Genomic DNA, 27,052 nt, shown 5'->3' with positions numbered 1-27,052 from the left:
GAGAACAAGGTAGCACGTGTTTCTGGCAAGTTTCACATTCAGGTGCTGTCCGCGCAGGGAGATGAAATGGAAAGACGATTTATGCTCTGTCATAGAACTCGGAGTTCCCCACACGAAACGCAGGAGTCCCTGGGAAAGTGCCTAGAAACTTCTTTATCTGGATTTCTCCAGGCTGCAAAGCGCAGGCATTTTTAAAGTTCAACTCTTTAGAAAAAAGTCAGCAGAGGCAAGATTTCCACAGATGTTAACAGTTCTAGAGTGGTCAGGGGGCTGCGGCTCTCCGAAGAAAGGGAAATTCGAAGAGGGAAAGAAGTCGTTTTGGAAGAAGAAAACCCAAGCAAGGAGGTATTTTCGGTATCATTTAAATCACAAAATAGCACGAATGCGGTCTCTGCCTGTGCGCTACCCAAACGTCGAGCTGAATACCACTGAACGCTGGTTTGAAAATTTCCATTTTTGTAATTTGCTTTCCTTTGTTAAGCCAAGACTTGAGAGAAACCTGGCAGCCGTCTCCAAAGTCTGGCACGATTTCCCCTCCGACGCACTCGGTTGGTGGGGATGTGGAAGGGACCGCACAAGAGAGGAGAGAGAGGGAAGGAGGTGGATTGAGAAGTGCCCGCCGGGGGCTGCGGAGGGAGCGGGCCGCAGCCTCTCAGTCAGGGGGTTTGGCTCCACCTACAGGAAGCCGAAAGCACTCGAAGCAGATCCCTCTGCTGCCACGGAAACCAGGGGTGTCCGCGACTTGGGCAACTGCTGGAGAATTTTCCAGCCAGTGGGAAAGGGGTGTAAGGAGCTGGCGGTAAGGAGTCGGGAGGTAGGGATCTCCATCACCAGGTCCACAGCGGCATATCAGATTCAGCACAGGGGTTCGTATTTGGAGGAAAAAAGACTCCATGCCTCCTCCTGTAACCTATGATTGATTTCACTGGTTACATGTAAGCCCCATTTGAGGACAAGGGCAGTTTCTATTCCCAGTCCAGGCCCATGACATAGCCAGTGTGCTCAACTGCTCAATGAACAAATGAATCTAACCCACTGGATAAACACTCGGTTAAACAACAGCGATCTAGTGTGATAACAATTGTATACCCCCCACCCCCCACCCCAGGTATATTTATGAGTTATCAGGCATTTTGTTAATGACTGTAATTGCTTAAAAAAAAAAATCCTGCACCATCTACACTATTCCAGTGTTCTACCTCCAATATGGGTAGCACTAATTAAGTACCACTCATTTCATCTGATGCCCTGAATTTGAAATGAGTAAACAGAGGCTTGGAGAGGTTTTTTTTCCCTGGGTCAACCAGTTTGTTGGTGATAGAACTGGTTCGGGGCTAAATTTTCCTGACCTTCTCTCTGGTGTTTGTTTTCTAAGGCAAGAGAATTATTCTGCCGGACTGTGGATTGACCTGCACGGATACGCTTAGCCGATTGGCTCGCTCAGGCGGAAATTGGCTTCCCCACCTGCCTGTCGTCCTGTCCCTCAGCTTCTGTCTCGGCTTCTGCTAGAGGCCAAGGCAGCCACTCATGCTGCTTTACTCCAAAAATCAAGTGCTCCTGGAGCTGGTGCTCACTGGTTGCTAAACTTATGAATCCATTTTTTTTTAAAGCCTAAAGGACAGAATCTTTGAGCTTGCAGATTTGTAAGCTACAAACAGGCAGGTGCTGTGTTTTAGCAAACCAGGTGTCTTATATCCAATATCTAGCACATCTACTTATCCAAAGTGCTTAATAAGCAGTTATTGAATTTCCCAATGATAGTTATAGACGAAGATAATATTTACCAATTGAAAAAGAATTTTTGCTGTAGGCAGTTAGCACTCAGTTTCCAAATTTAAAAAAAGTGAAGATTCTTCCTGTAAATGAGACTCCATTTGCATTGTGTCAGATAAATGATGATGTAGTGAAAGTTGGAGATCAGAAGATCCAGATTCTAACCACAAGCCATCTATAAGATGGAAATAAATAATACTGTCATGACCTCCAAAAGGATTAGACATGAATCATTATTACAATAATAATCACAGTATTAATAATAGTTTTTTGTGCTATTATTAAGTGCTTACTACATTCCAGGCTCTCTATTAACCATTTTAAGTGCATTATCTAATTTATTCTTATAGCAACCCCATGAGGGTGACAATTATTATGCCCGTTTTACAGAATGAGAGAACAGAAGCTCATAAACATTAAGGTACTCACCTACAGTGACACAGTGGTGAGGCCAGTATTGGAACCCAACTCCTACCTGACTCCACACTCCTAAATGTTATGTTACACAATAGATACCTATTGGCTGATTCCATTCAAATCTCTATCTCTAGTTCTTAGTTCTCATGGGAACTCTATACTTTTATTTCCAATTACTGAAATAATATCATTAATTGTATGTTCCACTACTGTTTAAATTTAGAAGGACCTAAGCCAAACTCCTTCTTTTCTTTCATAAGCATTTACTCAGAGCCATCCATATTCAGGCCTCCAAGCTTGGTCTAAGGCAATGGTTCTCAACTGTGGGGGGGGGGGTTTGCCCTCCAGGGGACATCTGGCAATGTCTGGAGACAATTCTGGTTGTCACAACCAGGGGTGGGGGGATGCTATTGGCATCTAGTGAGTGGAGGCCAGGGATGCTGCTAAACAGCCTACAGTGCACGTGACGTTCCGCCACGACAAAGAATTATGTAGCCCAAAATGTCAACAGAAGTGAGGTTGAGAAACCTTGGCTCAGGAATATGGAGATGAATCAGGCAGATATCATCAGTAATCACCTGCTATGGGAGATGTGTGTATAAATTTGAGGCACAAAGTTTATGCAGATTCTTGTGTCGTGACAAAGGATAAGTGCCCCAAAGCTCATAAAGAGTTATGGGGTTTACTAGGGGCTGGGGAAGGCTTGGTGGAGGAGGTGGCACTTGAGCCAAGTGCAAAGAAGAGAGGAGATCTGGATTCTGGATAAAAGGACAGTGTGCAGGGTGTGGGTGTATGTAAGGAGGTTATTTTAATTGAAGTGGAGGAGGTGTGAAGAGGTGTAGTAGAGAAAAGGAGGTAATGTTTTGTTGGGGCCAGATCAAAGCGCCTTGAGTGCAAAGACGAGGACTTCAGACTTCAGTTGTAAGTAATGGGAAGCCATCTAACATTTTCACATGGGGGAATAATGTGATCAAAATGTTCTGGGGGGATGAATCTAGCAGCTGAATGGAAACGGATTGCAGAGAATAAGAAGCCGGAGGCAGGAAGACATGTTAAAACACTACTATCACATGTCTTGCTATTAAAAGGAAACCACTTAGCTCTTTTCGTTTTTATTAGTAGCAACCAATAACTGAGTGATTATTGTGATTCAAAGCCAAACACTATATATACAATCTTACTTAGTGCTGCCCTCTGTCACAAGGATCTCCCCATTTTACAGATAAGGGGATGGTCAGAGTGGATAAAAAGTGGCAGGGCCAGGATCTGGCTACCAAAGCCTGTGCTCCTAACTGCTTTGTGTGCTGGGTACAAGGTTGGGATTCTTAACCTCTTGACCAACCCAGACTGTCCTTTCTAAGGCAGACAATAAAACAAGCCAGCCCAGGCCCCACTGGGAATGGGAAGGTCTAGGACAAACAGCCTCAAGAAATCTGCTTCTTCTTGGCAGACAGAGCTGACGGTAGGGAGAAAGGGGGTGTTTCTCTGGGCTAATTTTGGGGGCATGGGGAGCATAGGCATACGCCTTATTACAAACACACCTACAGGATAGATTCCTTTAATTTATTTGGAGGTAAATTGGTTCCTCCGGGGGGGATGGTAAATGAGAGCAAAAATGGGAACGTCTGAAGCAAAGATCGAGCTTCTCATGTCAGGCATCTCTTGGCTGATGAGGTAGCAAGCAGAAGACATGAAGTGGGGGATAGAAAGGCTGTGACTCAGAAATTCCTTGTTTACTTGGCTCCTGAATAGATTGCTAACTGGATCCAGGTGTGTGCTCTGCTTTTGTTTTAGAGCCTCTTCGCCACAGGCAGGGAAGGAGAGGAAAGGTGTGAACCATATCCGTAGACAGAGTGGGTGGCAGCATTAGAATTGGTGGAGGTGCTGACAGAGGCATGGCCATATATACTAGCTGGCTATGTGGGCTTTTGGTGACCTGCAACTAGAGTGTCTTTGGTCACCCAGGGCATCAACTTTTGTCATGAAAAAAGATTCATAGCAGGAAGTTAGAGAAGGATACGACCAAAATGGTGGCCACCACCGAGGAGCCAAGGACCAGTAGGTAGAGTACATATGAGAACATCCTTGAAAACTTCCAGGTCTACCTGGAAGGAACTGAGATGGTGGAAACTCTCACAGAGCAGGCAGGGGAAGAGTCAGAGAGACTTTGATGGCCTTTGATGGCCATTCATTTCACGGTGACTCTCCATCGCAGGATAATCTTTAAACTATTTTGGAAAGTTTGTGATCTACAATTTAAAGGTCAAAGGCTCCAGGATTCCAGAGTTCCAGTTCTTCTTTCTAAAGTCCCACAGTGTTAAACAAACATAAATTCTTGCCACAATCGCTTAGATTTGACAGCTTAATAAATAGATTAAAAAAAAAATTCAAGACACAATCTCCTCTCTAGACCAAAACTCCTGAAGGTCAAAGATTGAATCTGCACCATCAAACTCAAGAGGTGCTCAAGAAGTATCTGCTGAGTTTAACTCAGTGCAATGTTCTCCTGAAACATCAAGAGTATTCACTAGACGCAATAATATAATTTTTAAATCCAAATTTTATTTTCACCTCATTAAAAAAAAGCCTAACCTTATGTATCAATATGCCTGTTTTCACAAAGCCTTTGCCCACAGTCTGTAAGTTGTCCTAATACTAAGACCAAATGACAAAAAGCAAATGTGTTTTCCCTGGAGAAAATCTGGAAGAGGCAATTATACTAGACATACTACTCAGAAGGAAATGTTTCAGTGTTTTTGCTTTTGTAAGTAGCATCATTAGGCCTCTTCAAACCAAACAGTGTCCTGAGAAAAGAGTGAAAGCCAGAAAGCAAAGTTCTCTAGCCCCTAGAGAGCTAAATAGCTCTAGCCTCTCCATTTTGTTACCCTACATGGGATGTTCCATATGGAGATGACGAATGAGACTCAAAGCACAGCTCTCTGGGCTTGAGGGTCTCACACAACTGAAAATGTCCCTGGTCATTTCACACACACCCCGCCCTTCAAACCAGCTACCTTGAATCCAATCTGGTGGATGATGTATTACTTAACCTTGAAGTACCATGTTAGCTTCAAGTTTTTATTGAGTACTTACCATGCATATGGTGCAGACTTAGAAGATACAGAGGTAAGAAAAAAGACCAACAGCAGCTGTGCAGGGCAGATCGTGTTCCTGCCATTTGGATTCTTCCTTGCTGAATGAAACTCAGCCAATAGATCCTCATAGCAATACTCCTGGGAGTTAAGTTGGGAAATATGAGTGGGCATGTCAGAACAAGATCCAAATCTGCAGGAAGAAGAAATGATGGAGAGTCTTCCCAGCCAGTTAGACCTCTGGTTGCTCAGCAGCCCAGTGATAAACAACCTCAACTAGAAGAACCACAAACTGAGAGTCAGGATATTATACCTGCTTATGACATTGAAGATGAAGGAGCATCTGTAGCTCAAAGGGCTGATATGGAAGCTGATCAGTAGAAACTGGTTCTCTTGAAGACTGTGGATGAGCCTGGAGGTGGTCCTGATGTCAAGAAGGAGATTCTACCAATTCTAGAGCCTGTTAAAATGCCAGAAGCTGGTGAAGGACAACCACAGATTTAAACAGAGACAGACTGAAGCCAAGCATGCTGTCCTTGTGTTGGAAATTTGACTGCTAACCATCTCTCAATAAAGTTTTACAACTTAAAATAAAAGGAAAATGGAAAAAAAGGCCAAAATAGGACCCTGGCCCCCAAAGTTTGGCTTATAAGCTAGTTGAAGAAAACACAGTGAATATGGATGAATAGAAGAAAATATTCGTTCCTCAGACACTTACTGAGTGCCTTCTTTGAGCCAGGCTCTGTGCCAGACAACAGGGGTACCAAGGCTGAATCGGTTCCATTTTGTTCAGTTCAACACTTGTTATTCATTCAGCAGGTATTTATTGAATGTATTTGTAGTAGACCACTGCTTTTCAAGCCTTAATGTGTATGGAGATCACCTGGAGATTCTGATTCCAAAGGTCTGGGGTAAGGCTTGAGATTCTACATCTCCAGCAAGCTCCCAAGGAATGCCAGTGCTGTTTGTCCCTGAACTACTCTTTGAATAGTAAAGGACCATACAATGTTTTAGTCCTTTGCTATACCGGGGAAAATAAGATAGCCATGGCCCCTGCCCTGATGAAGCTGATATTCTAACAATGAATATAAATATTAAACAAGGACTCACAGTGAAATACAATATTAATGGATGTTCAAAGTCTTTGGGGGAGCATTTTGTGAGGGGACCTAATTTCACCTAGGAATCAAAAAGAAAAAAAAAAAGCTTTCCTGAGGAAGTGATGTTTAAGCTGATAGGAATTTGCAAACAATAAAGGAGGAAGAATATTTCAGGTAGAGGGAACAGCATGTTTGAAGGCCTGGAGGTGAGAGAAAGCTTAGATATTCAACAAATATTTTGAGTTTTACCATTTCCAGGCTCTGAGTGTAAGACCCTGCCCTGGACAAAAGCACAGTGGGAGAAACGGACATGGAAACAGATGACTTCAAAACAATGCAGCAAGAGTTCTAACAGTGGTGAGCACAGGGTGCCAGAGGAGTACTGAAGAGGATTTCCTAACCCAGCCCAGGAGAGAGAACATTTGAACGGAACCCTTGCAGACGAGTGGGAATAAGGCAAGAGAAAAACATGTGGCAAGGTGGGAGATCTGGTCCTTGCTGCTGAGGACGCACAGTCTTGTGGGGTAGTTGGCAAGTTGTGTTATATGATCCTGATTTTAATACAATTTAATCATTGTCTGGGAACAGTGCCTGGCACATAGTAGGCACTCATTAAATATGTATTGAAAGGATGAATATCTAAATGCCATGTAAGTGATAGACTCAGGATGTCCTAGACATAATTGGGTACTAAGTTGTTACCAACTCCAAGTGCCCTAAGAGTTCAGAGCACTAGGGTGTGAACAAGAACTGGGCTTGAAGGAAGGTTAGAATCTGTGGGATGTAGGGGAGATCAGTAGACATCCATCCTGAAAAGGAAAAACTACCGGTTCACTGCTGGGAGTAAAGGATTAAAAAAAGAAAAGGGGGCTTCCCTGGTGGCGCAGTGGTTGAGAGTCCGCCTGCTGATGCAGGGGACACGGGTTCGTGCCCTGGTCTGGGAAGATCCCACATGCCACGGAGCGGCTGGGCCCGTGAGCCATGGTCACTGAGCCTGCACGTCCGGAGCCTGTGCTCCGCAAAGGGAGAGGCCACAACAGTGAGAGGCCCGCTTACCGCAAAAAAAAAAAAAAAAAAAAAAAAAAAGCACAGAGCAGGGTTTCTTAATCCAGGGCCCATGGAGCTTCTGGGGCATCTGTGAAGCCCCAAAGATTATATAGGTGAATATATATGTAGGACTATTTTTCTGGGCAAAGAGACTAGAACTTCATCAGATGGTCAAAGGAGTCCAGTGACCATTATTAGGTTAGGACCCTTGGGGAGAGAACAGGTAGCCTATTCTAGGTAGCCTCTGAACCACTTACTGATTACAAATAATTGTGTCAATGGAATTCCAACACAGAAAACCTTGGTCTGAGTGTGTTGGATGGTTGCAGCACTGCCTTTGAGTGGCATTTTAGCAATGTCCTTGCTGCTACTTATCTATCCAGACTTGTCCACATCGTCAGGGTATCCTCAGCAGCTGAAGGAGGTGCCTCCTTCCAAAGGCTATTTATATGCACCCAAGTCCTTCCCCTTAATGAGTTTCCAGAGGGGACAATGGCCTCTTGTTAGATTGTCAACTGTTGACATTTCTCTGATCTTTTCTCACAGTTTCCGTTGAGCAGCAGTTGCTGCAGCCTCCTGAACATCGAACAGGCAATTAATTGGTACAGATTTAATAAATGTATTAGAGGAGGAAGCTGCATGTTTATGGACCACGTTCATGGTCATGCATACTGGACAAGGCATTTTTCCACCAACCTACTTATGCTACCACAGTGAACACAAAATTTACATATCTGGAAGAAAACAGTATTTTTCTGAAACATTAATAATAAATGCAGGAAATTTGTCTGTTATGGGTAAACGTCTCCATAGCTTAACTTTGCACCATTCTTTTTTGGTTAAAAATATCTACAGTGTTGTCCCTTACCATCTTCCTTCTAAAATATACTGGTAATTGAAATGGCCCTTCTTTCATCAAGAACTGGGGTTTTGCAAAATAGCAATGAGCAATCCCTCTGTTTGAGGATGCAGGCAATGTTTAAAGTTCTTAGAATAAAATAACCTTAGAGTAGAAACCTTAGCAACCAGGTTGTACTAATAGAAGTATAATGTTCAAAATGAGGGCAGCGATAGTCCCTGTCTCCCCAGGGCTAGACATACCACGTAAGAAATATTTTTTATTCAGTACTTAATGCTACATTAGAAGAGGCATAGCAATAGGCACATGAAGCTGGTGATCTTGAAATGAAGGCGAATGGCAGTAGCTAACATTCTCAGAGTCCTTACTAAGGGCCGGGCGCTGTGCTTTGCATTGTACATTTAATCTTCACAACCACCCTACTATTATACTACTATTAATAGTAGGGCACTACAATTATTATCTCCATTTTACAAATGAAGAAACTCAGGTCATGTAGATAGTAAGTGGTGGAGCCAGCATGACACTTGTTCTTTCTGACTCCAGTGGACCCTCAGCGTAGGCAGTTGGTGTATTTTCAGTTAATCTTGCTAGAGATGATTGGTAATCATGAAAATAAAATCATTGCCACTGTGTGTGTGTGTGTGTGTGTGTGTGTGTGTGTGTATTAGTCATTTCACCAGTCAGTACATACACACTGTGAGGGCAGTGACCATATTAATTATGCACATATTTACTTCTAACGTTTAGCACAGAGCTGGGCACAAGGTAGGTCTTTCTTACATCTTTTACTGAATAAAATAACTAATTTCAACTATCACCCTGATACCAAAACCAGACAAAGATGTCACAAAAAAAGAAAACTAGAGGCCAATATCACTGATGAACATAGATGCAAAAATCCTCAACAAAATACTAGCAAACAGAATCCAACAGCACATTAAAAGAATCATACACCATGATCAAGAGGGGTTTATCCCAGGAATGCAAGGATTCTTCAATATATGCATATCAAACAATGTGATACATCATATTAACAAATTGAAAGAGAAAAAACATATGATCATCTCAGTAGATGCAGAAAAAGCTTTTGACAAAATTCAACACCCATTTATGATAAAAACCCTCCAGAAAGTAGGCATAGAGGGAAATTACCTCAACATAATAAAGGCCATATATGACAAAGCCACAGCAAACATCATTCTCAATGGCGAAAAACTGAAAACATTTCCTCTAAAACCAGGAACAAAACAACGTAGTCCACTCTCACCACTATATTCAATATAGTTTTGGAAGTTTTAGCCACAGCAGTCAGACAAGAAAAAGAAATAAAAGAAATTCAAATCAGAAAAGAAGTAAAGCTGTCACTGTTTGCAGATGACATGATACTATACTTAGAGAATCCTAAAGGTGCTACCAGAAAACTACTAGAGCTAATCACTGAATCTGGTAAAGTTTCAGGAAACAAAATTAACGCACAGAAATCTCCTGCATTCCTATACACTAATGATGAAAAATGTGAAAGAGAAATTAAGAAAACACTCCCATTTACCGTTGCAAAAAAAAGAATAAAATACCTAGGAATAAATCTACCTAGGAGAAAAAAGACCTGTATGCAGAAAACTATAAGACAATGATGAAAGAAATTAAAGATGATACAAACAGATGGAGAGATATACCATGTTCTTGGACTGGAAGAATCAACATTGTGAAAATGACTATAATACCCAAGGCAATTTACAGATTCAATGCAATCCCTATCAAACTACCAATGGCATTTTTCACAGAACTAGAACAAAACATTTCACAATTTGTATGGAAACTCAAAAGACCCCGAATAGCCAAAGCAATCTTGAGAAAGAAAAACGGAGCTGGAGGAATCAGGCTTCCTGACTTCAGACTATACTATAAAGCTACAGTAATCAAGACAGCATTGTACTGGCACAAAAACAGAAATATAAATCAATGGAACAGGATAGAAGGCCCAGAGATAAATCCACGCACATATGGTCACCTTATCTTTGATAAAGGAGGCAAGAATATACAATGGAGAAAAGACAGCCCCTTCCATAAGTGGTGCTGGGAAAACTGGACAGCTGCATGTAAAAGAATGAAACTAGAACACTCCCTTACACCATACATAAAAATAAACTCAAAATGGATTAAAGACCTAAATGTAAGGCCAGACACTATAAAACTCTTAGAGGAAAACATAGGCAGAACACTCTATGACATAAATCACAGCAAGATTTTTTTTTTTTTTTTGGCAGTACTCGGGCCTCTCACTGCTGCGGCCTCTCCCATTGCGGAGCACAGGCTCCGGACGCGCAGGCTCAGCGGCCATGGCTCACGGGCCCAGCCACTCCACGGCATGTGGGATCCTCCCAGACTGGGACACAAACCCGTGTCCCCTGCATCGGCAGACGGACCCCCAATCACTGCGCCACCAGGGAAGCCCCAGCAAGATCTTTTTTGACCCACCTCCTAAAGAAATGGAAATAAAAACAAAAATAAATAAATGGGACCTAATGAAACTTCAAAGCTTTTGCACAGCAAAGGAAACCAGAAACAAGACGAAAAGACAACTCTCAGAATGGGAGAAAATATTTGCAAACAAAGCAACTGACAAAGGATTAGTCTCCAAAATATACAAGCAGCTCAGTATCAAAAAAACAAACAACCCAATGCAAAAATGGGCAGAAGACCTAAATAGACGTTTCTCCAAAGAAGATATACAGATTGCCAACAAACACACGAAAGGATGCTCAACATCACTAATCATTAGAGAAATGCAAATCAAAACTACAATGAGGTATCACCTCACACCAGTCAGAATGGCCATCATCAAAAAATCTACAAACAATAAATGCTGGAGAGGGTGTGGAGAAAAGGGAACCCTCTTGCACTGTTGGTGGGAATGTAAATTGATACAGCCACTATAGAGAACAGTATGGAGGTTCCTTAAAAAACTAAAAATATAACTACCATATGACCCAGCAATCCCACTACTGGGCATATACCCTGAGAAAACCATAATTCAAAAAGAGTCATGTACCACAATGTTCATCGCAGCACTATTTACAATAACCAGGACATGGAAACAACCTAAATGTTCACTGACAGATGAATGAATAAAGATATGGCATATATAAACAATGGAATATTACTCAGCCATAAAAAGAAATGAAATTGAGTTATTTGCAGTGAGGTGGATGGACCGAGAGTCTGTCATACAGAGTGAAGTAAGTCAGAAAGAGAAAAACAAATACCGTATGCTAACACATATATATGGAATCTTAAAAAAAAAAAAAGGTTCTGATGAAACTAGGGGCAGGACAGGAATAGGGACGCATACATAGAGAATGGACTTGAGGACAAGGGGAGGGGAAAGGGTAAGCTGGGACAAAGTGAGAGAGTAGCATTAACATATATACACTACCAAATGTAAAATAGATAACTAATGGGAAGCAGCTGCATAGCACAGGGAGATCAGCTCAGTGCTTTGTGACCACCTAGAGGGGTGGGTTAGGGAGGGTGGGAGAGATATGCAAGAGGGAGGGGATATGGGGATATATGTATACATATAGCTGATTCACTTTGTTATACAGCAGAAACTAACACAACATTGTTAAGCAATTATACTCCAATAAAAATGTTAAAAAATAATAACTGATTTCAGAATGTTTCAAAAACCAATTCACCCATCAGATTATTGAGACTGTAGGGGAAAAGGACATTCTTGGGGGGTATAAATTGTTACAAGTCATTTTAGAGGACACCTTGGAAACAATGATCAAAATGTGAAATGTGTAAACCCTTGACCATAGCTATACATCTAGGAATCTATTCAAGCTATTCTACAGAAATACTGATACATATGTAAAAAGATTATGTGTGTGTACACACATACAAAGATATACATATAAATGCAAAGATATTTATGTATGTATGCATACAAACATTTATTTGCAAAGATACATATATATATACACACAAAGACATATACATTTATTTGCAAACATATATATATATACACACACAAAGATACATGTGTATATATATACATTTATACTTGTGAGTGCACATTCATTACAGTTCTGTTTGTGTTAGGAAAATAAAATGGAGACAACCTAAATGTCCATCAATAGGCAAATGATTTTTTAAAATTATGATACAACCATACAATGCAATACTATGTAGACATTAAAATACTGGAGTAGATGTATTAGGTTAACTACATGAAACTGTCAATTCCTTCCTGTTTAGATCTACAGAAATAGCAATTTCACATGGTTCAACTTCATCTATGTACAGATATGAACAATTTCTAAGCATATTAGAAACTGAAAAAGGCAAGCTGCAAAGCATGATGTATTTATGTTAAAATATAAGAAACAAAAATATAGAAAATAAACGAGAGATACTCACCAAAGAGTTAACATGATTATTTCTGGGCCTTTTACAATGAGAATTTTCTTTATAATTTCTTTTAAAAATATGTTTACCACAAGTAATTCCAAAGTGTTTCTATATTTTGTAAGCATTTTTTCTGATCTACAAATTCCAAAACCCATGAACTCACCATGTTTCTCCACTGGCACAGATGAGGAGAGTAATGAAGAATTAGCTTTAATTATTCAGGCAAAGAAACCCAGATTATTATGAGAACAAGGCAAAAAGCAGAACTTTGTCTTGGATTATCTCGAGACAATTGCCTGAAATTTTCCTGCTTATTTTTCCTGTTTGAACCTGGCTTTTCAGACTAATGTGAGGTGATCTGTTTTTCTGTGATTCAGAACCTCACAGAACTTGGCAGGCAAAGAAATACAAAGAAAGGAAGAAAAGGAAAGGGGCAAAGTTGGGGGGGAGCGAAAGAAGATGGGCAGAACTTGAGAAGGCTTTATAAAGTAATACAACACACCCCATACCCTCTAGGAACAAAGGAACAAAGCTGATGGGAGACAACAGATGTTCTTCCCAAACCATGAAAGCATAACACTCTACACCCAAAACTCCTCATTCCAAGGAGTGGCTAATACCTCTTACTAGAATATCTGTACAACAAAGGATTTGTTTTTCCTTTTTCCTTAGATGATAGATGTGAAAGGTAAAATCACTGTTACCAGGTACTTATCAAGTGTGAGTTAGCCAAATTGTTGGTTTCTCTCGATTCTTATTTCTCTAAATCAGTTTTATTGAGGTAGAGTTGACATAAGGTAAAATGCAACCACTTTAATTTTACATATCCATGAGTTTTGACAAGTAATACACTCATAACCACCTCCAAAATCTATTTTGGATGAGGTTCCATCATCCAAAAACGTTTCTTTGTGCCGGTCAATCCCCACTCCCACCTCTGGCTCCGGACAGCCACTCATCTGCTTCTATCATTACAGATTATATTTGTCTTCTCTAACATTTCACATAAATAGAATCATACAGTATGTACCCTTTTGCGTGTGTGTCTTCTTTCACTCAACATAATGTTTTTGAGATTCACCCATCTTACTGTGTGCATTTATAGTTCATTCCTTTTTTTTTTTTATAGTTCATTCCTTTTAATTGCTGATTTCCATTGTATTCCATTGTCTGGCTACGCTATAACAACAGTTTATCCATTCACCTATTGAAGAACATTTTGATTACTTCTAGTCTTTGGCTATTATGAAGAAAGTTGCTGTGAACATTAGGCTGACTCTTACTTTTGCAGTAAGTAAGGGGTGTTTTTTTTCCAATATAAAGTCATTTGTTTTCAAATTAGCAATAAAATAAATCAACTTTACATTAAAAATGAATAGACAACCAAAAACCCTTCAAATCTGATTTGAAACTGATTTGAAATTAATATCTGTCCATTTGGTTGGGGCATAGGGATGGGAGATAAAACTAATATATCTTAGACACCTACTAAGTGCTTATTAATGTGCACAGATTATCTCTTAAATCTTCACAAGCACACTACACCGTGAGGTAGCTATTATTCTTATGTTACTAATAAGGAAATAGAGGCACCAAGAAGATAAAGAACTTGCCCAAGGTCACAGAGCGACTAAGCAGCGAAACCAGGAATTTGCACACAGAACTGCCTGACTCCCATCTGATGCTCTGCAACCCTGCTTCTCATTGCTGCATCTCTGGCAGGAGGCTTGGTAAATAGACTCAAAGGCAGACAGATTTTGGGTTGAGGTATTGTATTGACCTAGATGGGGGAAGCAGAAGAGGGAAGATGGCAGTGACTGGGTAAAGAGAGAAAAGAAAGAGGAAAGACGATAAAAGGAGAGGAGGGAAAGGAGCATTCTCTCCATTTTGACAGAATAAGAAGGAGTCTGAAGATCCAGCACGAAGCTGGACTCCCTGGAAACCGCCTAAGGCCTGAAACATTTCTGCTCACAATTGAAGGCAAAACCTTATCCAGCCTTGGCAGTTCCTTCCCTCTTCATCTGGGCTGCACCTCTCAACCATGAAGCTCACAGAAAGCCAGGAGGGGGAGCACCTTTTCAGTTGGGTCGGCATTGCTATTTTGCATGGAGCAAATGCCACTCACATTTGTGTCTGAAGTCAAGAAAAAAGCCGTGCTTGGGATTAGAGAAACTGAAAACAAGTAAGATGACTCATTTGAAACAGTCTGAAAAGTGTAGAAAGTTTAATGATTTAGCTCAAAATTAATTCAATGCTTACAAAGAGAGAAAGGAGACAAAGTAAAAGAAGAAATGCAGAAAGCGTGTAGCCCTCAATATGTGTCAAACACCGAGCTAACAGCTTTGCCTGTATTAACTGAGTTGATCTTCATAATCCTACGAAGTATGTACTATTTTTATTTCTACTTCACACATGAGGAAATCATGCCTCAAAGAGGTTAAATATCCTGCCCAGGGTCACACAGTAAATGGCAGAGTCAGGACTCAAACTCACTAACCACTACTCTGTCCTATTCCCAGGGACTATATGCCAGAGACTGTGTATACATTTATACAAAACTGTATAAAACATGGTCCTGACCTTTGGAGAGCTCATGGGTAAACACTGGACAATACTTTCACTTTGGGCAAGTGACCTAATATTTTTCATTAAAATAGGAATTAATAATCCCTTTCTTGCTCTCATTACAAGGTTCATTTATTCCAAAAATTTTTACTGAACATCTATTATGTGCCAGGCATAGTGCTGAAAGTCTCTCATGAAGCTTATATTTTAGAAGGAAGAGAAAGGAATAATTATGTAAAAAACAGATACGTAAGTAAGGAGAGAGAAAGGTAGAGGGAAGGAGAGGGAGGGAGGGTGGATGGGAAGGTAGGAAGGAAGGAAAGAAGGAAGGAACGAAGGGTGGGAGGGACGGTGGGAGGGAGGGAGGAAGGGAGGAGATATTTTGTATAGAAAAAGGAAATCGAGTAATGAGATGAAGGATGATTTTAGACTGAGGGGTGGTTGTTATTTTGCAAAATGTGGTCAGGGATGTTCTTTGTAAAGTGATGACATGGAACTGAGACCTGAATAATAAAAAGCAGGCAGTCATGTGCAGGTCCAGGCACAGTGAGTTCACTCGGGGAAGTCAGTGTGGCCAAAAGTTCATGACCAGGAGGAAGAGTGGTAGGAAATAAAATCAGAAGTTAGCAGGGGCCAGATCATGGAAGGATAGGAATTTGGATTTTATTTCAATAATAGTGAGAAGTCATGGGAAGATTTTGAGTAAGGAAGTGACATGACCTTATTTTCACCTTTAATAGACCATCCTGGCTGCTTAGTGGAGAATGGATTTGGGGAAGTCTAGAGGGGAAGCAGGAAGGGCAGTTAGAAGGGCATTGCAGTAGGCTTGGTGAGAGATGCCAGTGGCTTAGACAATGATGGTAACAGTGAAATGGAAACTAGTTATTGGATTCAGGATTTATTTTGGAGGTATAGGCCATAGGACTTGCTGATGAATTGAGAAATCAAGGGTGTCCTTCAGGATTTTGGTTTGGGCAACTGTTTGAATGATAAAACCCTTAGCTGAGAAGAGCATATTTGTGGTTAATTTTAGAATGGAAAAGCATTTGCAAACTACAAAGTGCTTTCCAAAAGCAAGCTGACACTGAAGAAAGAAGCCACCATGAGTCCTACAGCTGCAAGGAACCGAATTCTGTCGAAAACCTGAATGAGCTTGGAAGTAGATTCTTTCCTGGTCCAGCCTCCAGATGAGAATGAAGCCCTGACGCCATCTTGATTGCAGTCTTGTGAGATCCTGAGCAAGGGAATCTACTAACCCATGCATGTACTCCAAACCCACAGAAACTGTGAGATAACAAATGGTGTTTTTTCAAGCCACTAAGCTTATGATAATTTGTTACACAGCAAGAGGAAGCTAATACAGGTGAAGAGTAAATTATCGACTGGCAGAAAGCCCCAAAGTGCTGTTGATATAAACCTAAAAGACAGGGACAAATTTGATCCCAGCTGGGCCCAGTCACACCTGGCTCCCCATTCCTGGGCCATGAGCACTTTCACCTTTAGGGAAAGGGGATTTGATGATAATTTGATAATTAATCTTCATCATCCTCTCTTCCTTGCCTATAACAACAGTCTCCCAGTCTCACTGAATTACTCTATTCTTTGTTCAATCACCACATTTGGTTTTGCTGAACTTGCAGAAATTTAAACTCAGAAAAAGCTGTATCTATAAGGCTGGCATCTCTTCTGCTATAGGAATAAGAAGGAGTTCCCTCAAAACTGAGACCACAACACCTACCTACTTCTTGAAATCCTCCCGGACCAGAGGACCCCAGGGTTGGGAGACAGAGTGTTGGTCATGCAGTTAATTCTCCCAGCAGATGTCTGAATCCTCCACAGCCTGTCTGCCATGGCCTTCTGCTTGAATACCTCCAAGGAGGAAGTGTGGAGACAAAACTGATTCCAAATTCTCACCCTGTTTCCTACTACCTGTTGATCATGGACAAGTTTCTCAACCTCCCTGAGCCTCAGTTTCTTCATCTGTAAACTGGGAATAGTATACCTTTACAGAGTTGTTTTGGTTGGTCTAATACATGTGAAGCGCTAACCCTTGCTTCTCTCTCTGTCTCCCTCTAGTGATGAAAAACCCCGGCTCAGTTCACTTTCTCCCTTTTCTGATTTCTTTTATCTTTTAGTCTCTTTACCAGCCATTTTGAACACCTAATCATTTTATTGTTTCTCAATTACTTTGTATGCATGAGTCATGACCTCCCAGGAGGCTGAGGACAGCCAGCCATATTTTATACTTCTGGGGGTCCCCCAAAGGAGTTAGGTCAATCCAGGGCATACAGCGAGCACACAGTAAACCAGTAAAACCTGCCAAATTAAATTAACAATCCATCATCATCAGGGTAACTTAAAACTGGCTATACGCAATGAACTGTCATTTAATTGGAGCTTCTTGTAAAAGGGTCCCCTTTCTATAATATCCATTTTCAAGTTAAAAAAAAAATACTGACTGCAAAGACCTTTGCTTTTAAAAAGAAATCTTTTCATGCATCTCACGTTTGCATTTGAAATACAACTTCCTAACCAAGAAAAAAAAAAAAAAAGGAAAGAAACTAAAAATGAAGCATCCTAAATTGTACAATTCAGGCTTTGTCCCCTATCTTTAACACCCACGCATACTGAGCCTCAGATTCTCCCCTTTCCTTTCTCATATACTTATCCATTTTTGCATCCAAGAGTTAAGATTTTTAAAGGTTGATTTTTAAAAGAAATGAATCCCAAATCTCCGTATGAACTGTAAGGTTCTCATTTCAAGTGGATACAGGTTAGAATACATTTGACCATAAAAGTGGAAAGGCTGGAGGAAAGTGCCATGAAGAATCTACTGGAAGAAATGGGATCAGATAGATGTGGTACACTTCTCTTAAGTGCATATCACTTAACTGCATAATCAGCTTGTGCTCCCAAGAATTATGCAGTCTCTGTCTGGCCCCCATTAGACTGAATGTGTTGCTACTCCAGTTAATTGAGTATCAGCAAATTGCAAAATTCAGCTATATGCACCCTGAAGCGAGTTCCAAATGCCATCCGGTACAATATAATCAAACTAGGGAAGTGAAGAGCTGGAATACTTATGAGATTCTGCCCATTTGTCACATTTGGTTTGGAGAGTCTGTGCTGTAAACAAGGCTGCCCACTAGTCATAGGGCTATGTACTTTGGATTCCTGTCCACCCCCTCTTCATCACAACAGAACCTCATGTCACCATCCAAAAATTAATTTTAAATGGGTCCAAAAGAAAACAGGATGTCAGCATGTGAAAATTTGATTAAAAAACAAAATATCTGACTCATAACTATGGTGCTCTCCTTCCCAAGACTGATGTTATTTACATGGCAGAGCAGAAAAAGTAGGGACTAGTCTTAATTCTGCCATTAACTAGCTGGGCAAGTCTTTTCGTCTCTCTTGGCCTCAGTTTCCTGTTCCGTATTACAGAAAGAGTATTACTAACCTTGTCAGCCTCAGTAAGCTGTTACGAGTGTTAAATGCAACGCTGCTTGGTGACCTACAAAGTAATGTGGGATTCTATTACTAGATGCAGCAGAGGGAGGAGAATGGGCTTTGTATCAAGAAATGCAAAGAGTCTATCAAGCTGACAGAAATCTTCAGTAAGGATCCAGGGCGGCAGAAAGTGGTAAAATAAAAATGAAAAGAAGGAAATGCTACCGACTCCATGGCAAACCCTTCAAGGGTCAGACATTGTCCTTGGTTTCAGTTCTGTTCTTACTCTGTAAAGATTCAGAGCTCTTTCTCATACATGGGTACACACGCCATGCAATGAGATCCTCGTTACATTGCCTGTTTAGCAGAAATGGCAGCATATCCACATTATCCAGGAATAACTATAGGGTCTAGTTGTAAAGAAACAAAGCACCCATCACACAATGCTCAAACCTATCCAACTATCACAAGGAGGAGTTTGACCTGCAGGTGGCTACACCTTGGAATCTAGAGGAAATGCTCACATGCCAGCTTGTGATTGGAGGGCAGCCCAGAGACTTCAAAGGTCTCCTTTGCTCTTTGCAGATTTCCTTCCGTAGATGTTTTATCTGCAACTTGTATCTGTTAAGACTATGAGAAATATTTCTTAGCCATCTTTCCAGCCTGTAAAATGGTCCTCCTGAGTCACCTGGAGGAGTCTTTAAGTCAACAGTTGCCAAACTCTAGAGTAGTTGGTGGCTCCTTTGCTGACCGTGGAGTGGTTAAGAGGAGGGGATGCTTAGCTTAGCCCCTTACTAGTTATATTATCCTGGGAAGGGAACTTAATCTCATTAAGTCTTGCTTTCCTTTTCTGCAAAATTGAGCTAATAGAAGCACCCACCATTCAGGGCTTCTGTGAGGGTGAAATGAGATCCTGTATGCCAAGAAAAGGTACAACGCTAAGCTGTGCTACACTTTACTAGCCCACGGCCCGCGGATTACTCAAGATAAGCTAATGTGAATTATGCATCAACGTCTTTACAGAATTCTGAAATAACATTTATTTTAACAAACATGTAGTGGTTTTAGGCAATTTAATCTGCAGGTTTTTGTCTTACTTAAGTGCCTAATAAAGTATTTTTGCTGTGGAATGAGGACATCATGAAGTAAAATGTGAGCACAAATGATTCTAGAAAATTACCAGGGAAGGAAGTGACTCACACTTCTACTCTGATCAATATCATCAGGTGCAGGCACATTTCACAGTTTGAGAGGACAATGATACTGTTCCTGCGAGGAGCTTGCCCAGAGAAGGCGCTTAAAGTGTTGGCTGAGTTGAATTAAGGGCAGAAATTCAACTGACCAGTTGTTCCAATTCGAAGAGTCTACTATTTCTCAAGAGATGGGTCAAAAACTGAACAAGCGTTTTAGTCTAACATTCAAAACCTTCCAAAATCTGACTCTTTCATTCATCACTGTAGTCTTAGCACCTAGTACAGTGCCTGGCAGATAATATGTGCTCAATAAATAATGGTTGAATACATTAATGAGTTTGTTAATTAATGATTCCACTGTTTCTTTCTAGCCTCATCTTCTACTATCTTCTAGCATGAGCCCTTCACTATAACCAGGCTGATCTACTAGTGATTTCCTAAACACTAACTTACTCATTCCTACCTCCAAAACTTTGCTCACAAACCTTCCCCACAAGCAATGTTCACTCCTTCTCTTATGCAGATTTGTCCCACTTTTTGAGATGTGATATTTTGAACTGTGTAAACTTGGCTAAGCTAGAACAACATTTCCCAGGATCTCTTTTCCTCTATGTTTCCAGGTTAGAGTTGACCAAAAGAGGAATTTGCAAGAGTTCTAGAAGATTAAAGTCTTGATTAGATGCGGCAAGAGTCAAAAACAGTGGTGCTAGCAGGTTCAAATTTGTCTTATTTCCCCTGCTCCATGACCAGCTCTTCTTCCCAACTGCTGGCCCTGATGACCACCAGCCCACCACCAGATGCAGAGTCAACCACCTCCATGGGCTTCTCCATCAGTTCCCCTTGGTGGTCCCATCTCAGCAGCTAGATGTATCCTGGCTTCCCAGATTTCTCTTTCAATTCCTACTTATCTACCAGTGCCAGTGTTTCAGGAAGATTAGTTAGTGACTTTATCTCTGATCCTCCAGCTCCGCTTTCTGGATTTTACTTCACCAGATCCTCCCACAATTACATAATGTCTAATTGCTATAATAAATCCCTTATTCCATAACACTCATAGTGGTTCTGCTTCTCTGATGAAACCCTGACTGACACACAAGGCTCAGTTCATGTAACAGCTGTTCCTTGATGACTTCTTGACCATCCAGAGCATTTCTTCTACATTTCTCTGGTTCCATGTGTTTGTGGTCCTCCACTGGCATTACTCACATATTGCTTTGTATTGCATTTACATCCACATATGCCTTCATGGTGCTCAGAACATGGCTGGTATTCAGTAAGAGTTTAATGAATAAATGAAAGTTTACATGGCATATGTGTCACCATTCTCCTCTCTCACACTCGCAGCAGACATTATTAATTGATCTTACTATGCTTTCTCATCATGCTTGAGCTTAGCCTCACAAACCTTCTCTATGCAGTGCTGTAGATGGACAACTGGAGCTGGCCTAGAAGAAGAAACCTATCTGCCATACTGAAACCTTTGAGTATAATGACTTATACTTCTTAGGCAAATTAAATAAGCATAGAAGGTTGCAGTGCATGCACATACTCAGCTCAGTAAATGTGAATTCCCTTCCCTACCTCCTGCCCCACTGCACCTGTCTTTCACACAGTAGGTACCCAATAAATATTTGTTGAATCAGAGAATGTCAATGCAACCTTCACAAAATAAGCTGTACGATCTCTACAAACCAAAGCAACTCACACATATCTAACCTTTTAAAATAATGAATAAATAAAACGGCAGCTAGAGTGAACTTCCTGCATTTTAAGAAGGCCACTCCCACCATTTATGGTACTTTCAGAGCTAAAGAAGACAAAATACAAACAAGCCCAGGCCGCAACCAACAAAAACATGTAACATGCTGTTAAGTACTTGGAAAGAAGGAAAACCCTTCTAGCTTCTGTCCTCCTGGTATGATTAGTTCACTTCTTAGTAGCCATAGAAGACTACATAAGAGAAAAGAAGTCTGGAGGGAAAGCTTGGGTTCAAAGGAGTCAGGTAGAATTATTAGACAGGAAATATAGGGTCTAGAGAGGAATATTTCTTGTACATTTCTGATAAGGGAATCAAAATAAGGACATGATTGACTTGACCCTTGGAAATATTATTTTTGGTTTTTTCTGTTTTCCTGGCTTTGCCTTGGTTCCAGGCTACAACCAAGGCCCATATCTCTAAGAATTCTGGCAGGTACTTTCCATCCCTGTGCTCATTCTTCCCACTCCATTTTCTATTTCTGTGTATAGGATGTGATGATGTCCCTGGTCATCCTGGCAATCAATAATCGAAAGCATAGATGTGAAAGAAACAAAAACAAGATCAGCAGTGTGTTTATTCCAATGGGTGAGAAGGTAAATGAAATAAGCTTACTCTATTGGATAGACAATGTCCAAAGCAAATTTTTATCCCTAATCTTTGCAATGTACACATAAAGCCTTGGTGCTAAGCGGAAAACAAAATGCAATATTGTCCTTCCACATTCTTTTTCTCACTTGAAAATTGTGTGCCTGATTCCCATTGGTTTCTCATTAGGAGAGCAATTTCAAGACTACCTCAACTTAATTGACATGGATTCACACACCCAAGCCTAGGGAATGCATAACCTAACAAGTAACATGCTACATCCATTTTCTGCTTCTCCATCAATCAAAATGGCACTAAGTTTTGGGTAACTGTTAAATGTGAGACATTCCCATTTCCTCTCCACATTTTGGGAAGTACCATCATAAGATAGAGCCACTGCCTTCAAGGTTTCCCTAGACTAAAAGCCATGTGAAGAATAGATATTGTTTTTATTTGTTTGCAACCCCAGGGACTGAAACAAGGCCTGGCACAGAGTATGTGATGAGTACATATGTGCTGAATGAATGAATGAGTTTTACTATATTGGTGTGGCAGGCAAAATAAATGCCCCCCAAAGATGTCTCCATCGTAATTCCCAGAACCTTTTTATTATCTTACTGCAGAAGGGACTTTGCAGGTATGATTAAGTTAAGAATCTTGTGGGACTTCCCTGGTGGTCCAGTGGTTAAGACTTTGCACTCCCAGTGCAGGAGGCCTCAGGTTCCATCTCTGGTCAGGGAACTGTATCCCACACGCCTCAACTAAGAGCCTGCATGCTGCAACTAAAGATCCCGCAGACTGCAACAAAGCTCCTGCGTGCCGCAAGCAAGATCCCACCCGTCGCAACTAAGACCCAGCACAGCCAAATAAATAACTAAATAAATATCTATTTTTAAAGTTAAGAATTTGGGATGGGGAGATTATCCTGGATTATATGCGTGGGGCCCAGGGTACTCACAAGGGTTCTCATAAGGGAAAGAGGGAGAAGGGAAAGTCAGAGCCAGAGAAGGTGATGGGACGACAAAAGCAGAGGTCAGAGTGATGGAGGGCCATGAGCCAAGAATGTGAACAAACTCTTGAAGATGGAAAAGGCAAGGAGACAGATTCTCCCCTAGATCCTCCAGAAGGACACAGTCATGCAGGTACTTTCATTTTAGTCCAGTGAGACCCAGTTTGGACTTCTGACCTCCAGAACTATAAGATAGTAAATGTGCATTGTTTTAAGCCAGAAGTTCGTGATGCTTTGTTACAGTGGCAATAGGAAACTAATGTATTAGCATTAACATTAATAAACCACAGCAGTCTTTTTTTAAATTGAGATATAATTGACATATAACATTGCACTATTTAATGGACAATAATCATAATGACAGCCAGCATTTATTGAGCACTTAGGGAGAACCACAGTACAAGATACTTTCTAGACATATCTTATTAATTCTCAGAACTATATCATAAGGTAGGTATTAAATTCCACTCAATTTACAGCTAAGGAAATGGAGGCCTAAAAATGTGAAGTTACTTGATCAAGATCACATAGTTAGCAAGTGGCAGAACAAGGAGTTGAACTCAGGCAATCTGAGTCCATGTCATACTGAGGTAGGAGATAGATGGGCCCCTGGGATGGACAGCTGGTGTTTGTCAAATGGAGTAAAATTTAAGCTTTGTTCGCACCTAGGCACTCCAAAGACAAAGCTAGTGGCAGAAGCTGAGCTCTGCTGAAGTAAAGAGATAAGGTGCTCACTCCTGAGGTCAAGGAGGACTTCCCTGTCTGCACATGCGCAGGAAGTCTCCTTGGGGCTCAAAAAAGGAGGGAGCCCCCCATCCCATTAATAAGTGTGGACATGCACCCACAGGATCCTCTGCAGTGGGATCCAACTTAGCAAAAAGTTGTGCACGCATCTTGGGGAGGGTCCTAGGACCAGTCAGGTGTGAAAAAAGAAACAAGATAATTGGCCAAATGTAAACAAAGACCTGGAAGGACTATCCTATGTAAGTGATTTAAATCACCTCCTTAAAATCACCTCCTTAATGTGCTCCTCATTCAGGATATCCCCACTCCTCTCCAGGTGTGTATTTCTGTCCTCCTTCTGACTTAAATAAACAAACTGTTTCTCTGTGTGCTGTGTCTCTAATAATACATTTTGAACCTATTTTTGCAGTTTTTGCCTCCTTGAAACATTCTTGCTTTCAAAGGGGGTTAGAATCAGGGAACTTTGCTTCTAGCTTCTAGCCCCTGGTGGACTGGTGGCTAGGTTCAATCCCTGGACAGGGAAATAAGATCCTCCTTCAAGACTACTGTCCCTCCGAGAACAATACCATCTTGCATGCTCATGCTGAGAAGTGTGGGAAATGATAGAGAACCATAAGACATAGCCCCAACCTTCAAGTAACTTATAGATAGAATAGGAAGGACGATTCCAACACAGATGCCATGTTAGAGAGAGTATATCACAGATGCTAAAGGATTTATGACCTACATTTAAGAAAGTAAAGAGGACAAGAAAGCTGGAATATTCAGGATTGGATACAGTTGTACCTTGTAGGGCACCTGGACCATGTCAGGCAGTACATCGTGGAGTTTCCTTCCAGTCTGGGGGGAAACGGAATGAAAAAAAGCATGTGAGCACGGAAATGGGGAAAGAAAATGGAAAGCCCTCAAGGGGGCAAATCTGAGAAAGAAAAACAAGAAGATAAAATACTTAATTATTTTTATGGGAATGGTACCACTTATTGAACACCTATTCCACCCTAAAGGGAACATTCACATTTGTTATTGTATTTAATCCTCACAAAACCTCTGCTAAATGAGTATTGTTAACCTCATTTTTACAAAAGAGGAAATTAAACATCCAGAGAGATTAATTGCTGAGAGGCAAGTACCCAGTAAGTTTCATTCCAAAATTCATGCTCTGTCCTTTGTTTCTTTCTGCCCCCAGTAATCTCAGCCTTTCTCTGAGGAGCAAATTTCCATTGAAGTGAGAATGACAGGCAGAGAGCTGTCTTGAAAAATGGAAAGAGCTGCTTCGGAAGGTGGCAAGTTGAGGGCAATCAAGCTGAGGCTAGTTTTATCCAGGCAGCTGTTGAACGAGCATTAGAGCATTATTCACAATCCTTGGGCTAAGCAAGGACAATAGAGAGATCACAGCAAAACGACACACATCTTCCCTGCCTGGTCTTATATTTAGCAAGGGAAACAGAAGAGTAAAAAGACTTTTCCACACCAACTTCAGGTTACTATTTACTTTTAGGAAGGGTTTGGGAGGGGTGGAGCTTTAGTTATATCATAACTTCTTATTTCATAAAAGAAAAAAGAGAAATCTGAAACATGTTTGGCAAATTACTAACATGTATTTAATCTCAGTGCTGAGTACACAGATATCTGTTACATTACTTTTCTTCATTAGTTTGTAATGTGTCACAATAAGGCTCAGATCAATGAACTTAAGAAGTATTGTTTTTACAACAGATCACCATAATCATAAATCATCAGTGCCATGCTAGTGGGAAGCACAGGTTACTACAGAAGGACAACAGAGGGGCATCTAACCCAATTTAAAAAGAAGCTGGAAAAGCCAAGAAAATGGATTCTCCCCTAGAGCCTCCAGTAGGACACATCCCTGTGAATACTTTCATTTTAGCTTAGTGAGACCTGATGGGACTTCTGACCTCAGCCATGTCTTCAAGAACCTGTAAGAGATACTTGGAAGTGTGCGATCAGTGTTTCCAACAGCAGTAAGCAGACTTCTCAGAGTAAGGGAGAGCAGGGCACATTCCTGTGACCTCTAGGGGTCAGCTCACAAGTCCTGACTGTGCAGGGAGAGGGGAGGGGAGGGGATCGATGATGGCTGGGACTCAATCAGGATAAACCTATGAAGCCAGGAAAAGGAATTTGGGTTTTATGGTAAATGAAATAGGGAGCTTCTGGGGAGTTTTAAGCCAGATAGAGATGATCAGATTTGCTTTTCAAAAAGATCATTCTGATGGGAATGAGAAGGTAAACTGAGAGGAAGGTGGGACTCAACCAGGTAGGCCAGGCAGGAGTTCATCACAAGATCCTAGATGTCCAGGGCTCTGAAATAACAAAGTTGCAGTAAGGATGAAGTAATGTTTACAGAGTATTTATGAGGCGGAATTTAAAAATTTGGTGATCCATCAGATGTAGGGAGGAGAGAGCATCGAAGGTAACTTCCGAGTCTCTTTCCTCGTAGATGTGCTGCTATTTTCTGTCATAAGGAACACAGGAGAAATAATTTTTTTAAATGAAGATGAATTTTCTACAAATGGTGCTGGAAAGACTAGATATCCATGTGCAAAAAAGTGAATCTTGACACAGAACTTACATCTTTCACAAAAATTAACATAAAATAGATCACAGAGCTAAATGTAAAATTCAAAATAAAACTCCTAGAAGATAACATAGGAGAACATCTAGATGACCTTGAGTTTGGTGATGACTTTTAAGATAAAACACCAAAGGCATGATCCATGAAGGAAATAATGATAAGCTGGACTTCATTAAAATTAAAAATTTCTGCTCCGCAAAAGACACTTTCAAGGGACTTCCCTGGTGGCGCAGCGGTTAAGAATCTGCCTGCCAATGCAGGGGACACAGGTTCGAGCCCTGGTCTGGGAAGATCCCATATGCCATGGAGCAACTAAGCCCATGTGCCACAACTACTAAGCCTGCATTCTAGAGCCCGCGAGCCACTACTACTGAGCCCAAGTGCCAAAATTACTGAAGCCTGCGTGCCTAGAACCCATGCTCCACAACAAGAGAAGCCACTGCAATA

At 41.0% G+C, this 27,052-nt stretch overlaps 2 protein-coding genes across 2 annotated transcripts in view; one reads left to right on the top strand and one right to left on the bottom strand.

Moving 5' to 3' along the window:
• Positions 1-27,052, bottom strand: part of TM2D1 (TM2 domain containing 1) — a 141,983-nt gene that overhangs the window by 49,963 nt on the left and 64,968 nt on the right. The window contains exon 6 of the mRNA XM_029230178.1: positions 24,799-24,852. Within this exon, the coding sequence (XP_029086011.1) occupies positions 24,799-24,852 (54 nt within the window). The remainder of the gene's footprint in view (positions 1-24,798; positions 24,853-27,052) is intronic.
• On the top strand, positions 5,301-5,786 carry LOC114899437 (putative G antigen family E member 3). The gene is given in 1 exon segment (XM_029230182.1): positions 5,301-5,786. A coding segment is annotated over 1 exon segment (342 nt). The 5' UTR covers positions 5,301-5,444.

This window comes from Monodon monoceros, unplaced genomic scaffold, assembly GCF_005190385.1.
Source record: "Monodon monoceros isolate NGI ecotype Baffin Bay Population unplaced genomic scaffold, NGI_Narwhal_1 Super_Scaffold_18, whole genome shotgun sequence".
Taxonomy (NCBI): Eukaryota; Metazoa; Chordata; class Mammalia; order Artiodactyla; family Monodontidae; genus Monodon; species Monodon monoceros.
This window is presented reverse-complemented; position numbering and strand designations above follow the sequence as displayed.